Source organism: Cryptomeria japonica, chromosome 8 (assembly GCF_030272615.1).
Source record: "Cryptomeria japonica chromosome 8, Sugi_1.0, whole genome shotgun sequence".
NCBI lineage: Eukaryota > Viridiplantae > Streptophyta > Pinopsida > Cupressales > Cupressaceae > Cryptomeria > Cryptomeria japonica.
In genome coordinates this window covers 727,096,046-727,112,104 of record NC_081412.1, presented here as the reverse complement: position 1 = coordinate 727,112,104, position 16,059 = coordinate 727,096,046, and the positions used below count along the sequence as shown (strand labels likewise).

General features: G+C 33.4%; 2 protein-coding genes across 2 annotated transcripts; both read left to right on the top strand.

Moving 5' to 3' along the window:
* Window positions 1–1,374: 1,374 nt before the first annotated feature.
* Window positions 1,375–1,728, top strand: LOC131046786 (ethylene-response factor C3-like). Its single transcript, XM_057980576.2, has one exon. It carries the CDS (start codon window positions 1,375–1,377, stop codon window positions 1,726–1,728), a length of 354 nt encoding a protein of 117 aa, XP_057836559.2.
* A 4,970-nt stretch (window positions 1,729–6,698) lies between these two features.
* On the top strand, window positions 6,699–7,022 carry LOC131046787 (ethylene-response factor C3-like). Its single transcript, XM_057980577.1, has one exon. The coding sequence runs from the start codon at window positions 6,699–6,701 to the stop codon at window positions 7,020–7,022; it is 324 nt and encodes a 107-aa protein (XP_057836560.1).
* Window positions 7,023–16,059: the final 9,037 nt, after the last annotated feature.

Below are 16,059 nucleotides of genomic sequence, written 5' to 3'. Positions count from 1 at the left end.
AAAAGATTATTTATCTTCATTGAATGCATCTAATAGCATGAAATAGAAGGTGGATATACGAAAGTTGAGGATGGCTCTAGAGCCTTTAATGTTGATGGTAGCCTTGTCATAAGCAATATTGGTTTTGTCTTCTACACTATCAAAATTTTCCAACCACAACTTAGCTCCTCTTTTTCTTGAATGCTACATTTTTCTCCCATGATTGCCTCCTTATTCCTCGAAACATTTATCTACATCCAACTCTAATTTCTTCTTACCCACACTCTCATTAATGAACTCCTGCGAGCCTTCAATGGCCGTATGGTTCATGACTCCATGTAAAATCAAATATAATATGTACGATGTTTTTCTTGACCCCAACATTCAAAGATAACAACCCAATTTTTTTCTATACAACTTTTAAGCCTTACTAAACACATTATAAAAAATAAACTAAAATACTACATTAAAAAAACTTAAAACTAAATAAAAATTAATATAAACATATAGATTTCACCATTCTAATTTAAAACCTTATAACACAAAAACTAATCTTAAAATTATACTTTGATATCTAATATAAAATAAAAATATTTACCAAAATACAATTTGAATCAAATTTAATAAACAAACAAACAAAACAAATACTACTGTAATAACTTATTATGAGTTATTAGAATTTTACTTTTCAAAGCATACCTAAATGTGATGCATTAACAACTCATATAATTGGAAAGCTTAGATCAGAGTTCAAGTCCTTTTAGAAAGGGCATGCGGGCACTCAATTGTTATATACCTAACTTTGATCAATACCTCAAAAGTGCAACACTAATTCTGTCGGCTCACGACATGCTATAATTAACCAGTGCTGTATTCAACGCGCATGAAAAGGAAGACTCCAAATGGTTTGGCCCCCCACTTGTAATAAGATTAAGAAAGTCTTGGGGAGCCAAAATGGACCGGCATTAGTAATACAGACATTTTGTCCTCTCACAATGTGAAAAGACTTAAAAAATTCCACTCTTTTTTATCAATCAGTCAAGCACTCGCGAGTATCAGTCAATGAGGTCCACGCAGGCAATTCGTGCAAGCATTTACAAATTTAATATTTTCAAACGACAGCAAGCTCCTGTGCGTAGCAGTAGTCAACAATGAAAAATAATATATTATTTCACTCCCTTGCTTATAAATAGGCAACATTCCCAAATCCTAGGGCACAAGAAAAAAAAGTGGGAAGCAATGGATTCTCGCAAGGAGAGGAGCAATTTTGTGGGAAGTAATCTGAAGAGAAAATCGCAGTATAATGAATCCATTCAAGTGAAGAAAAGTGGTATAAATTATATACCATCTTCTTACCTAGGTTATGGTCCTTATGAAGATGAGCCATACTCATAAATGATTGCTGCTCAAGAAGTGAGTCTCTGCAATGAAATTGGCTCAGGGGGAACATTTGACAGTGCAGAGGACGCAGCCATGGTTTATGACAGGTCTGCTCTCAGCATTAGAGGCCCCAGAGCCATTCTCAACTTTCCCATATTCACTTCCTGTTTCAGTGAAGAGAACGAATCTATTGATGGTGGATGCCATATTACAGAGGAAGAGAAAGAAGAAAGTACATGTGCATACAGTGAGAGATTTGTGATAGAGTTGGAGGATATGGGAGTGGATTATTTGGAAGAAATTCTTCTCACTAGTGAAAGAATAACTGCTTCCTGGTTCTCTGGTCTACAGGAGCGGCTAATTTCTTAGTCGTATAGTGTGTTGTATAATCACCGTTGATTGTGAACCAAACTTTCCACTTCTATACACATAAGACCTCAGAGTTTCGTGAATACCTGTCGGAACATAAAAACTTTATGCACAATATTATTCTAATCTATAAGGTTATTGGCCATTTTGTGAGTGTCTTGGTTTAGTTTAATGAAATATGTTATTCAGCTCTTTGTTTCTATTTATCAATCTAGTTTCACTGTCATCTGAAAGTCTTTCAAATATGCGCTACTTTTTACGTCTTCAATTTCTAAATTTGATCAAATTTAATGAAATCAATTAAACTCTTTCTTTCTCTATATCAATATTGTTTCACTGTCATCAGAAAAACTTTCAAATGTGAGCCACTGATATAGTTCACTTGAAAATATCAATTTTTAATAATTATTTTCTTTAGCCCAGTTCATTCTGATCATGGATCATTGAATTGATCCAAAATACAAATGTTTACATTATCATATCTAAAAGTTTCCAAATAATTCTTGTGAGAAATTTTGTTTATTTTAATTAAATTAGCTATTTAACTCTTTGTTTCTATGTATTAATCTAGTTTTATTGTTATCTGAAATTCTTCCAAATGTGAGCTGTTTTTAAAGGCCTTTAATTCCTTTGATCACTGATACAGTTCACTTAAAAACATCAATTTTAAATAATTTGTAGTAAATTATTTTCCTCTTCGATTTATTTCATTCTGATGATAATAGAATATGATCTGAAATTTTGATAGAAAAATATTTACGAAATCATATGTCTAAGCTTTCAGGAAATTCATTTGAGAAATTTGATTTGGTTATTCAAGTCTTTGTTTCTCTCCATCAATCTAGTTTCTCTATTATCCAAAAATCTTTTAAATATGAACTGTTTTTAAAAGTCTTCAATTTCTTAAACCATTGATAGTTCACTAGATAAGATCAAATTCTAAATAATTTGTTGTATATTATTGTCTGTTTTGACTTACTCCATTTTGATGATGGATCATGAATATGATCTTAAAAACTGTAAAAATGTTAACACAATCATACCAAAATCTTTCAAAAATTCAAAATTATAAATTATAAAAAATAAAATATTGCAATATTAATTTTTATTTTGAAATAAAATGAATGTAATTGAGAAAACTACGAGATTGTAGTAAATAAAATAGAATCTAAAATATTGCTATACAAAAACGTTTAATGAAAGACTGGTCTGAAAAAAAATCCAAGGTACTTAATAGTGGAAACCTAATCAAATTAATCAGCACTTGTTATAATTACTAGTACTTTTTTGGTACTTTGCAACATGGTGCATGTCCTCCCTTCCGATTCTGTTTCATCTGTTTTCTTTGCTATGTAACATTTCTGCTTCATGGTACATGGTTTTTGTTAGTGGACTGCCTCATAACTTTATGAAATTGCTCATCTAAGAACACATTAAAAAAACAAAAAGATTGAAAGAATCTCTAACGTCGGTACAATTTAACAATATCATTAACATAACATGAATGACCTGCAAAGAAATTTATTGAGAACGCTATCATATTGGCTCGCTGCCAAATCACCTTATGAAGTATATATTGTCTGGATTCGGAATGCCAACAAGAGAAAATGAGCGAGGGATGGACTATAACTTCAGTCTGGAAAGGTGGAGTTCAAAAACTTTTCCCATTTTTAATTATATTTTAATAATTTGCTATTATATTTATATTTTTATTGTATTTTAGTTTTGCTTTAAATTTCGATTGTATTTGTCTATTGTTTATGATTTTCAGTTTCACATTATTAAGTAGATTGTTCAACTCATCTAGAGTACTCAAAATGAATAAAATCAAGGATCTAGTTTTTAAGATAATTAAACTTGTATGATTTCATGGGACAATTATGAAGATTCCAAATAGAGTCCAATCATCATATCTTTGACCATTTTGTGTCTTAATAAAAAATAATCCATAACAACATAAAAATTACTTAATAAAAAATAATCCATAACAACATAAAAATCGCATTCTCTAACAAATATTGGCATTCTAAATATTATATCATTCTTATTAAATGATATAAACTCAGGCAATCTTTCTTTACCAAAGGTTAACTACAAAATGTAAATTGATCATTCTTTACAAGTTGGATATGAACTATAAACCATCTTTACAAAGTGAGGTATTTGCATCTTCAAATAACCATATTTATGGTTTCTAGTCATTTGAAAAAATCAATTTGAAAGATAGGTGGCATGTTTTTTATGGTAATGTGGTAATTACAAACTCAACATACAACATGGAGATTGATTTTTTCTCACACACAAAAATAATTCATTTATAGGAACAAGGATTTCATTAATCCACCCTTAATTATAGACTAAATAAAGTAAAAAAATCAATGACATAAGCTATGGAAGGAGTATAAGTTTTCCTAGCTAAGAATGTAGAGGAAGACCCTTCAACATAATTTTACACTTTCTTTGTCCATCCTACACATCATGATCATTTTGCAGGTCTAGAAGAGTTACATCTCACTAAGTATATGGGGAATGGTCTAATTAAAAATTTCAAGCTAAAGTCTTCTCCTTTTCTATCTCCACTAAGGATTCCAATATTCAATTTATTTACTTATTGGAACTAATATAAGACTTATGAAGAAGAATTTCTCCAACATCCAAGATTATTTTTGTATAGCTTTTGAGCCTTAGTAGACACAATATCAAAAACAAAATAAAATACTAGATATCAAATTAGACATAAAACTAAACAAAAATTAATATAAATTTAACTCTATTTGTATCAAATAGTCAAATTGAATGGCAGGCAATGTATTCACAACTTATATAAGAGTAGTGTAAAATTAAAATTACACATATAAAGTATACACTTTTATCTCTTACACCTACCTAATTTTGCCTTCTTTAATAATTTATTTTTCTAGCATTAATGTATTAAAATATTTAGATTATAAAATTTTCATTTCTTAAGAATATTTTCTATCTTTTATTAATATTTTGCAAGTCATTTGCAATCTATCTTCATCAAGTGTGCATTTAAGAATATTAAGAAAGTATATGTTAAATTTTATTCTTGTGATTTTTCTTCCATTTAATGTTCTATAACAAGATGAAAGGACTAGCAACTAAAAATAGAACATCGTCACCATATAAGTAAGCTTAGTATAAGACTTCATAAGTCTTTCTTATCTGCATATACTTCCATTGTATTATATCTTTTTAATTAAGAGAGTCTAATTTTTGAGAGAACCATAGAACTAGGAAGCTCTTTTAAATAATTTACACCCTTATTGTCCAATCCTAACACAAATCTCTCAGTGCTAGCACATGTACTTTCTTCTTTTCCTTCTTGCATAATATGACATCCTCCATAAGAGATTCTTTATCTTCATTGAATTTATCTAATAGCATGAAATAGAAGGTGAATATATGAAAGTTGAGGATGTCTCTAGGGCCTCTAATGTTGATGGCAGACTTGTCATATGCAATGCTTGTGTCTTCTACACTATCAAATGTTTCAAGCCACATCTTAATTCCTCTTTTTCTTGAATCTCTTATTTCATGTACATATTACTCCCATGGCCTCCTCCTTACTCCTTTACAGCATTTCTCTACATCCAACCCTAATTTCTTCTTACCCAAACATTTTTTTGTGAGATCATGGTAGCCTTCAATAACTGCATTCTTCATGACTCCATGTAAATTCAAATATAATGTGTATAGTGCTTTTCTTGACCCCAACATCCAAAGATAACAACCCATTTCTTTCATATAACTTTTGAATCTTAATAAACATATTATAAAAAAATAAAATAGAATACTACACTAAAATAAACATAAAACTTAATAAAATTAATATAAATATGTAAATTTAACAGTTCTAACTTAAAATCTTATAACACAAAAACTAATCTTGATATTATACTTTGATATCTAAAATAAAATAAAAATATTGACAACATACAATTTGAATCAAATTTAAATTAAAAAAACAAATGATTACTACTGCAATAACTTATTAATAAGTTATTCAAACTCTACTTTTCAAAGCATATCTAAATGTTATGCATTAACAAGTCATATAATTCGAAAGCTTAGAGCCGAGTTCAAGACCTTTTGCAAAGGGAATACGATCACTCAATTGTTACCTAACTTTGATCAATACCTCAAAAGTGCAACCCTAATTATGTGGGCTCACGACATGCTATAATTAAGCAGTGCTGTATTGAACATCCATGAAAAGGAAGACTGCAAATGGTTTTGCCCCCACGTGTAATAATATTAAAAAAGTCTGAGGAGCCAAAATGGACCGGCATTAGAAATACAGATATTTTGTACTCTCATAATGTGAAAAGACTTCAAAAAATGCAGTCTTTTTTATCAATCAGTCAAGCACTCGCGAGTATCAGTCAATGAGGTCCACACAGGCCATTCGTGCAAGCATTTACAAATTTCATATTTTCAAACGTTGACAGCAGGCTCCTGTGCGTAACAGTAGTCAACAATGAAAAATAATATATTATTTCACTCTCCTGCTTATAAATAGGCAACATTCCCAATTCCTAGGACACGAACAAAAAAGTGGGAATGGATTGTTCTTAGGGGGGGAGCAATTTTTTTGGGAGGTAATATGAAGAGAAAAGCCGACTATAATGGATCCGTGCAAGTGAAGAAAAGTGGTATAAATTATATACCATCTTCTTCTCCTCTAAGTTATGGTTCTTATGAAGATGAACCAGACTCATACATGACCGCTGCATATTCAGAAATTGGCTCAGAGGAGAACTTGGTTTTGAATGGAGTTATTGAGAATGCGGCCATTGAAAGCTGTCATGAGCCCATGAATGGTAAAGCTGAAATTGGGAGTGAGTAAGAAGAAATCACGAGTGGAAGGAGAGAAACATTACCGAGGAGTAAGGAGAAGGCCATGGGGGAAATATGCAGCTGAAATCAGAGATCCAAGAAGAGGAGGAATGAGGATGTGGGTTGGAACATTTGACAGTGCAGAGGACGCAGCCATTGCTTATGACAGGGCTGCCCTCAGCATTAGAGGTCCCAGAGCCATTCTCAACTTACCCATATTCACTTCCTGTTTCAGTGAAGAGAACGAATCTATTGATGGTGGATGTCATATTACAGAAGAAGAAAAAGAAGAAAGTACATGTGCAAGCAGTGAGAAATTTGTGATAGAATTGGAGGATATGGGTGTAGATTATTTGGAAGAGCTTCTTCTCACTAGTGAGAGAATAACTGCTTCCTGGTTTTCTGGTTCTCTACAAGAGCGGCTAATTTCTTAATCGTACAGTGTGTTTTATGATCACTGTTGATTCTTAACCAGACTTTCGAGTTTTATACATATAAGACCTAAGTGTTTCGTAATTACCTGTCAGAATATAAAAGCTTTATGCACAAAATTATTCTAATCTATAAAGGTCATTGGTGATTTTCTAAGAGTCTTAGTTTAGTTTAATGAAATATGTTATTCAGCTCTTTGTTTCTATGTATCAATCTTGTTTCACTGTCATCTGAAAGTCTTTCAAATGTGTGATATCTTTTACGCCTTTAATTTCTTTGATCAGCTGAAAACATTTTATAGTAAGCTATTCTTTTGGCTCAGCTCCATTTTAATGATGGGTCATAATATATGATTTGAAATAATGGAAAAATGCTTTCACAGTTATATTAAGAAGCTGTCAAACAATTTATATGAAAAAATTCATTTAATTTAATGAAATTAATTATTCAACTCTTTGTTTTTCAATGTAATTTCATGTCATCATAAAGTTTTTTAAATGTAAGTTGTCTTTTAAAACCTTCAATTCCTTTGACCACAGATATAGTTCACTTGAAAATGTCAATTTTGAATAATTTGTAATACTTTATTCTTTTCCTTAGTCTACTTCATTTTGATGATGGATCATGGAATTGATCCAAAATACTAATCAAAAAATGTTTACATAATCATATTCAAAAGTTTCCAAGAAATTCTTATGAGAAATTTTGTTTATTTTAATGAAATTAGTTATTCAACTCTTGAGAATAAAGAGGGGTAAAAATTTATTCAAAACAAAAAGAAAAGTACATCAAAAGAAGGCCAACTGCCAAGCCAATAGAAGACTACAAAGACCTATCGTGATCCACAAGTTGTCCCCAATAGACCAGCCCTCAATAAAGTTAGATGCTCATTTGGCAAGACAATCAGCCACCCCATTCCATTCCTTGGGAATGTATATGAAAGTGACTAACTCAAAAAAGTTACAAAACGAAAGAATCTGCCAAATAATAGTCTAAAAATGCCAACTAACAACATCAAATTTCTGCTGATTCAACAAAATTACCACTATTTGAGAATCAAATTTAGCAACAATCTGTTGCTAGTGAAGAGAACAACAACGCTCCACCACAACCAAAATAGCAAGAGCCTCCATATTATTATTCATGTAAACTCCTTTATAGATAGAAAAAAGAAACTAGACTTACCCAAAACTATCACGCCCCACACCACTGATACCATCATGTAGCGGATTGCCCCTAGAAGACCCATTAGTATTAATTTTGAAAGCACCATGAGGAGGAGGGTTCCAATGACCCATTCTAGAAATCTTCCATAAAGGATGATGACACCTATTTCTCATAACCTACTAAGTTGTTTGTAAACTAGGAATAGGAGCACCCCCCTAAAGAGGGAAATTAAACCCACTCCAAATATCATTTTGGACACTTTTGATTTTTCAAAAGAGTGTTGCCATCAATGCCAAAGGGGGAGATTGTTGGCAAATGCACACTCCAATGAGAAATTGTAGGTGATTTAGGTTTTGTCATTGATGGCAACCTTGCAATCATATGATACCGACAAGACAAAGATACCAGCACCGGCACCGACAAACAGACTCTAAACCGCCACACAGAACACCGGCAGTGAAAGGAAGGATACCGACACCTTGGCCGACTTCAATTTTGTTTAAAATGTATTTTGTAATTAATTGTAAAATCATTGTAAGCTGACATGGCGAGTTGTAATATGACTCATATATGTGGGTTAGTGCAAGATCAAGGGGGGCCAAAAAGTGGCGATGTGAAAAAAATAGCCTTCCACACTTGCCTAAAAACGTAAAAATTCGTGATAACTTTTTGCTTGGCCTAGGTGTCAATACACCTTGGCCTGGTAATTACCTATGCAAATCGGATATCCGATTTTCATTTGTAATTTTAATTTAAAAAATATATTATATGTTACATATTATATAATACGTATTATATAATAGAATATTATATTATATATAATATAATATAATATTATATATAATATAATATAATATTATATATAATATAATATTATATATAATATAATATTATATATAATATAATATTATATATAATATAATATAATATAATATTATATTATATTATATTATATTATATTATATTATATTATATTATATTATATTATATTATATTATATTATATATAATACAATACGTATTATATAATATATTATTATATTATAATATATTATAATATAATAATATATTATATAATACAATATTATATTATATATAATATTATATATAATATTATATTATATTATATTATATATTATAATATATATAATATAATACAATATGTATTATATAATTATATAATATATTATTATATTATATATGTTATTTAAAAAAAATTAAGTATAGAAATTGGATATCCGATTTTTGATTTTCTGAGACTTTTACATTTCGACAGTGACAGTCCGTGAGTCATTTTTAACTCACGGGCTACGTGATTTCATCAAAATCCAATATCCAGTGTTTTGGCAAAAAATTGCTAAAAAATAGATTGAGAGGTAAGAATTTTATCGTTTTCAATCATTTTCATTCATTTTTTGTATTTTTTGTTAATGTTTATTTGATATTTCATTGGAAATATGGTTTTTTCATATGAAAACTAAGTTTTTTTAAATCAAATACCTAATTGTTTAAATTTGTTAACTAAATTTAATTGTTTACATTCAATTAGGTTAAAAATGGGGGATAACAATGAAAACCCTGACCAACCACAACTGCAACAACCAAACCCTCATTTGCCAAACCCTCCCTCAATTCAAGATTTGATTGCACAAAATTTGAATGAATTGAGGGGGATTGCAGAAGTATATCATAGGATCCCTCATCTAAACCCAATGTTTGATCCTCTCATGTCGATCATAAAAAGTATGGAAACTATGACTGAGGAGCACAATGTCACCCTTTTGTGGTGGGATTCTATGAGAAAATATGCAGATGGCTTGTCATATAAGGATATCAAGGATCTCGAGATATCCAAAGCCGAAATCACCTCATTGTTTGTCAATCCCCGTACTGGTCAGCCCGTCGATCCCAGAAAAATAAAACTTTCTATTAAATGGTGCACAAATGATGGGATTGTGAAAAGCTTTTGGGATCATTGGTGGATGGTTTTTGACAAACCACCCAACAACAATCTTGATATCCCCTTCTATTTCATAAAAAACCTGTATGTTGAGTTTGTTTTAAACAAACATGTGAACTACTTTGACATCCAACCTTTCCAGGGTGTAGGTTTAGGTATGCCCCAAAATAGACCTAGGGCAGTCAGAGTAGTCTAGGGCCCATATGTCCCCCCTCCTCCTGTTGATCCCCCACCTGCAGTGCAGCATCCTGATATCATTTGTGAGTCGACTTCACGGACCATATCAGCTATTCACTCTTTGAGTAGCCTTTTGGTTTCTCAGGCTGTGTCAGTAGCTCAGCCTACTCTTGATGGTAGTGGTGCATCTGGTGCCATTGACACGTCATCCTCGGCTCCACACATATGTGTGCCCCATAGTTGTGTCATGTGTGGGCACGTATGCTTGGGTCCAGTTGGAGAGCCCGTTGATCCTCCTGTGAACAGTGCAGATTATGAGGTTCATGAGATGCATGATGCACTAGATGTTATTACACAAACTAGAGGATACCCTGGGGAGTCCTCACATGCTAGAGGAGAGGAGGCACCATCATCATACATTGATGATGTAGTGGTAAGATTTGTATTTTCAAAGTTCATGTTATATTTTAATTAAATATTTATAAATTAGATAATATTAAGTACTAATTTTTATTTACATGGTCTACTTAATAGTTGATGACTGAGGATGAGTTGAGACAGATTCAGGAAGGCACCTTGTCGGCCATTTCATTTGGCCTTGATAGCTTGACGGTACATATATTATTGCACCTAGTCATTTGTATTTTATTGTACATACATGCTCATCATTTATATTGGTATTAATTAGATTATGTAGTAACTTGCATGTATATCTTATTTTACTCTTGTAGGGCACAAGCAGCACAAGTGCGGGGCAGTGTGATTTAGGATCTGATAGTGCAGTTGGAGACAAGGGAAAGGTAATTGAATGCAAATATGATTGAATGAATAGTTTAAATAACTTATAGTGATTATACATGTCTAGACATGGATTGATAGTTTCATATACTTGTTGTGTATATATACAGAGAATTCTTGGCTTCACATCCTTGATGACTACACCCAGTATACCTGAAGAAGAAGACGAGATGCCTCAAGTAGATGTGTGTTTATTTTATTTTTTGATTAGTAGATATAATCTGTTATTATCAGTGACAATTATATGCTAACTTGTATCAATGTCATGTTTCTGAACATATGTAGGTTGTGTATCAAAATATTCAAAACATGCCTCCTCTACCGAAGACATACATCAAGAGCCCTGCAAAGCTGAAGAGAAAACGTGGAGATGAGGTAAACATGAATAGTTCAATTATATAGTTCATTTTTATGTTAACTTTTCGAATGTGAATTATATAATATAACTAATATAAATCGTGGTTTGTTTTTCTTGTGTAGGGTCCTTCAGAGCCGAGCAGTGCGGTGAAGAGGATCGATTTTGATGATCCATCAGCAGCTTAGGATGTTATAGATAGTTTTGGGATGCTTACATGTCTAGTTGGCATGTATATTTTGTATATGGACATACATTCACGTATTTAGACATACATTTTGTTTCAGTTGGTGTTTATGCCATATTTGTGTATGGACATACATTTGTAATCATTTGACATTTTTATATATACAGAAGTTGATATTCGATCATATAAATTGTTGGTCATCTGTGCGCGGTGTTATCATGGAAATCTTTAATCTTCATTTCAATAATTAACAATGGTTAATAATGGCTATTTAATGAACAATCCAATTCATTTCATTTCATCGTAAGTGTTGTTTTTATAATGAACAAAATAATTCATTTAATGAACAATACAATACAATTCATTTAATGAACAATACAATTCATTTAATCAACAATACAATACAATTCATTCAATGAACAATACAATTCATTTAATGAACAATACAATACAATTCATTTAATGAACAATACTTGATATAATTCATTATTACCCTATGCATGGTCCTATTTTTCCCCCCACCTTGGTTGAACGCTTGGGTTTTTATTAGGGCAGCAATTTTTCTGTTGGCGAAAAAATTGTCAGTCTCACTCAATCGAATGTTGTCGTGTGGCCGATCTCTCATTCTGCTCGTTGCGATGACGAACCATCGGCTCCAACATGTCCATTTAGGAATTATTACCCTACGCATGCTCCTATTTTTCCCCCTCACTTGATCCGATGCTCAGGGTTATACCCTAGCAGCGTCATCCCTTGAGCGCCCTAAGTGCTCAAAATTGTCAAACTTTGACGGGCCCTAACTCAGAATCCATGGCACCAGCAAATGGTCCATTTGAACCTACGGGGCCACAAGAGGGGTTCCTACAAAAGCCTATCTTAGTTTTTCAAATTTCCCTACAGTTTTATTAGGGTAGCAATTTTTCTGTTGGCGAAAAAATCGTTAGTCTCACTCAATCGAATGTTGTCGCGTGGCCGATTTCTTGTTCTGCTCATCACGATGATGAACCGTCAGCTTTGACATGTCCAGTTAGGCATTATTACCCTACGTATGGTCCTATTTTTCCCCCCCACTCGATCCAATGCTCGGGGTCATACCCTACCAACGTCGTCCCTTGAGTGCCCTAAGTGCTCAAAATTGTCAAACGTTGATGGGCCCTAACTCGAAATCCGTGGCACTTGCGAATGATCCGTTTGAACCTACGGGGCCATGAGAGGGGTCCCTACAAAAGCCTATGCCGGTTTTTCAATTTTCCCTATGGTTTTATTAGGGCAGCAATTTTTCTGTTGGCAAAAAAATCATCAGTCTCACTCAATCGAATGTTGTCGCGTGGCCGATTTCTCGTTCTGCTCATCGCGATGACGAACCATCAGCTCCGACATGTCTAGTTAGGCATTATTACCCTATGCATGCTCCTATTTTTTCCCCCACTCGATCCAACGCTCAGGGTCATACCCTACTGGCATTGTCCCTTGAGCGCCCTAAGTGCTCAAAATTGTCAAACATTGACGGGCCTTAACTCGGAATCCATGGCACCTGTGAATGATCCATTTGAACCTACAGGGCCATGAGAGGGGTCCCTACAAAAGCCTATCTCGGTTTTTCAAGTTACCCTACGGTTTTATCAGGGCAGCAATTTTTCTGTTGGTGAAAAAATTGTCAGTCTCACTGAATCGAATGTTGTCACGTGGCTGATTTCTCATTCTGCTCGTCGCGATGATGAATCGTTGGCTCTGACATGTCCAATTAGGCATTATTACCCTATGCATGCTCCTATTTTTCCCCCCCACTCGATCTGACAATCGGGATCATTCCCTACCGGTGTCGTCCCTTGAGCGCCTTAAGTGCTCAAAATTGTCAAACTTTGATAGGCCCTAACTCAGAATCCATGGCACTTGCGAATGATCCGTTTGAACCTACAGGTCCATGAGAGGAGTCCCTACAAAATCCTATTTTGGTTTTTCAAGTTGCCCTACGGTTTTATTAGGGCAGCAATTTTTCTATTGGCAAAAAAATCGTCAGTCTCACTTAATCGAATGTTGTCGCATGGTTGATTTCTCGTTCTGCTCATCGTGATGATGAACCATCGGCTCCAACATATCCATAAGGAATTATTACCCTACGCATGCTCCTATTTTGCCCCCCCACTCGATCCAATGCTCGAGGTCATACCCTACCAGCGTCGTCCCTTGAGCGCTAAAATTATATATAAACAAGCATTACACTGTAGACACCTAATGATCATCAATATTTCCATGTATTGTATACACATAATTACCATTACACTTTCATGTGACATCCATGAAGGGATATGAAAATATGATTTTTTTTTTCATTATCAATACAACTACTCCAATGTACTCATGTACAGATACATGGACATTATCATCAATATAACTAAACCAATTTGCTCATGGACATTGTATATCATCATAACAATGTTACATCAATTCACATCCATATACAAATACAACATCCCACTTCATCTACATTAGACATCCTCATGTCCTAAGAGAAAAGCTTACGTACAGCAATGCCTGCATTGAAATGAAGACCAAAATAAGTAACCTTTTTATGTGGAATGAATGTGCTACAAGAAACAAATTATAACACTTAATACAAATTAGTTTGGAAAATTATAAATAGATCATTTCAAACATTTTTAAGACTCACAAGATTGTATAATTATGAAACTTACTAGTTTCTCTGCAAAGTATACAAGCATAACTTTGAAGAAAGATGCATGTTGATTAAAGCCCTTCTCACTGCATTTCTCTGCATGGTTGAAGATGATGGTAGATATGGTCATTTCTAAATAGCAATATATTCACTTGAATTAATGTTTATGCACAAAATCTTATCTCAATAATGCACAAAAAAATATGTACCATCACTAAGAGAGGGTCTTGTCAACGGCGAATGATCTAGCATGAACATGTATATCATCAAAAATCATAATGTGATGTACTATTGTATATCATCAATAAAGACCTCCATGAGCATAAAGGTTTTGCGATAATTATATCATCAAAAATTGTAAAACTCATCAAATGCATGATAATAAGTCGTGTTGGAAAAATACGTCCCTTCCAATTATATCGTGTACCCGCTATGTGCATGCAAAAACCGTGTTGCCAAAAAAAAATGTTCATCAATAGACCTACATTTTCAACATATCCTTAATATACACGTAACAAACTTGATCATTAAGGTTTAATGATCATTGTTCGAAATGAAATTCATGATAAAAAAAATAAGGCACCATTAAAGACCTACTATTCAAGTGTGCCTGAAGGATAATCTCTTTGTTTAAGAGTATCCAGTATTGCTTCATGATCAGTAGTAGTCACTGTCCATAGCTCTTTGGTCTTCGGTTTTGCTCGATGCTTCAACAACTTGACATTTGTAGCTATAATAAGGTGTGAATACATTATAATGGTTTTGTGTCTCTCGTAGTCTTCAAATGCAGGTATGCCATTCTTTCTAATCATGTATGTTCGCAACCAAGTTCCCACAACAACAATTGAACCTGTAGGATATGTGAACCCATCATCATCTATCACTGGTTATGTTAGCTTTTGTTTTCCCTGTACACATCATGCCAACCAATATTCTGATCTCTCTTCATTCCCTTGCGGTGCAACAACTGCAAAAACATGTCCTGGCTGTACAAGATTTGGTAGACGATCATACTCAAGTGAACTTTCCATGTCATCATTTGACAAGGATATTGTTTGAGATAAAGGAGTTAGATAGAGGGGAACCCACGTATCAACCCACTCACTTGACTCGCACTTATCCCAATCACACCAAACACAACTCAGACAAAAACAAGCCAACACTCGTGTCCAAATGGTCCATGTACTTGCATTTGAGCTGAGAAATGAATGCATCTTTGAAGAATCTTTAATTGTTTGACAATCCAATCTATCTCCCACTGTTCCCTCCTCAACCAACCAAAAGAATCTGCTCATTGTTGAATCAAGAGTACCTCCATGTGACAATGTTGAACTACACCAATCAACAATAGAACGTGCATCAAAGAAATTTGCACCTGAAATCCTCAATTGCTCCTTAACTAGAGCTCTCTTCAAACGTGCACCTGCTCCATCATGCTCTCCCTTCCCATGCCCTGCCTCAAAAAAACACCAAATATGAGCTATACGCCTCTCCACATGCATTCTTCTCAACCAATAAAACATACGAGCATTCTTGAATTGACGCGTACAGTTATCTGACCATATTATATGTCGGTCAATTGTAATATCTTTCGCATGCAAGAACTCAAAAAAATTCTCGAAATAATGTTGCACATACTTGGAGGAGTGTGATCTATCATCACTCATATAAAAATGATACTCCTTGATTATCTTCCTATCCTCTTTTGTACTATCACGA

Coding starts and splice junctions, on each gene's coding strand:
- LOC131046786 (XM_057980576.2), top strand. CDS start 1,375: ATGATTGCTGCTCAAGAAGTGAGTCTCTGCAATGAAATTGGCTCAGGG.
- LOC131046787 (XM_057980577.1), top strand. CDS start 6,699: ATGAGGATGTGGGTTGGAACATTTGACAGTGCAGAGGACGCAGCCATT.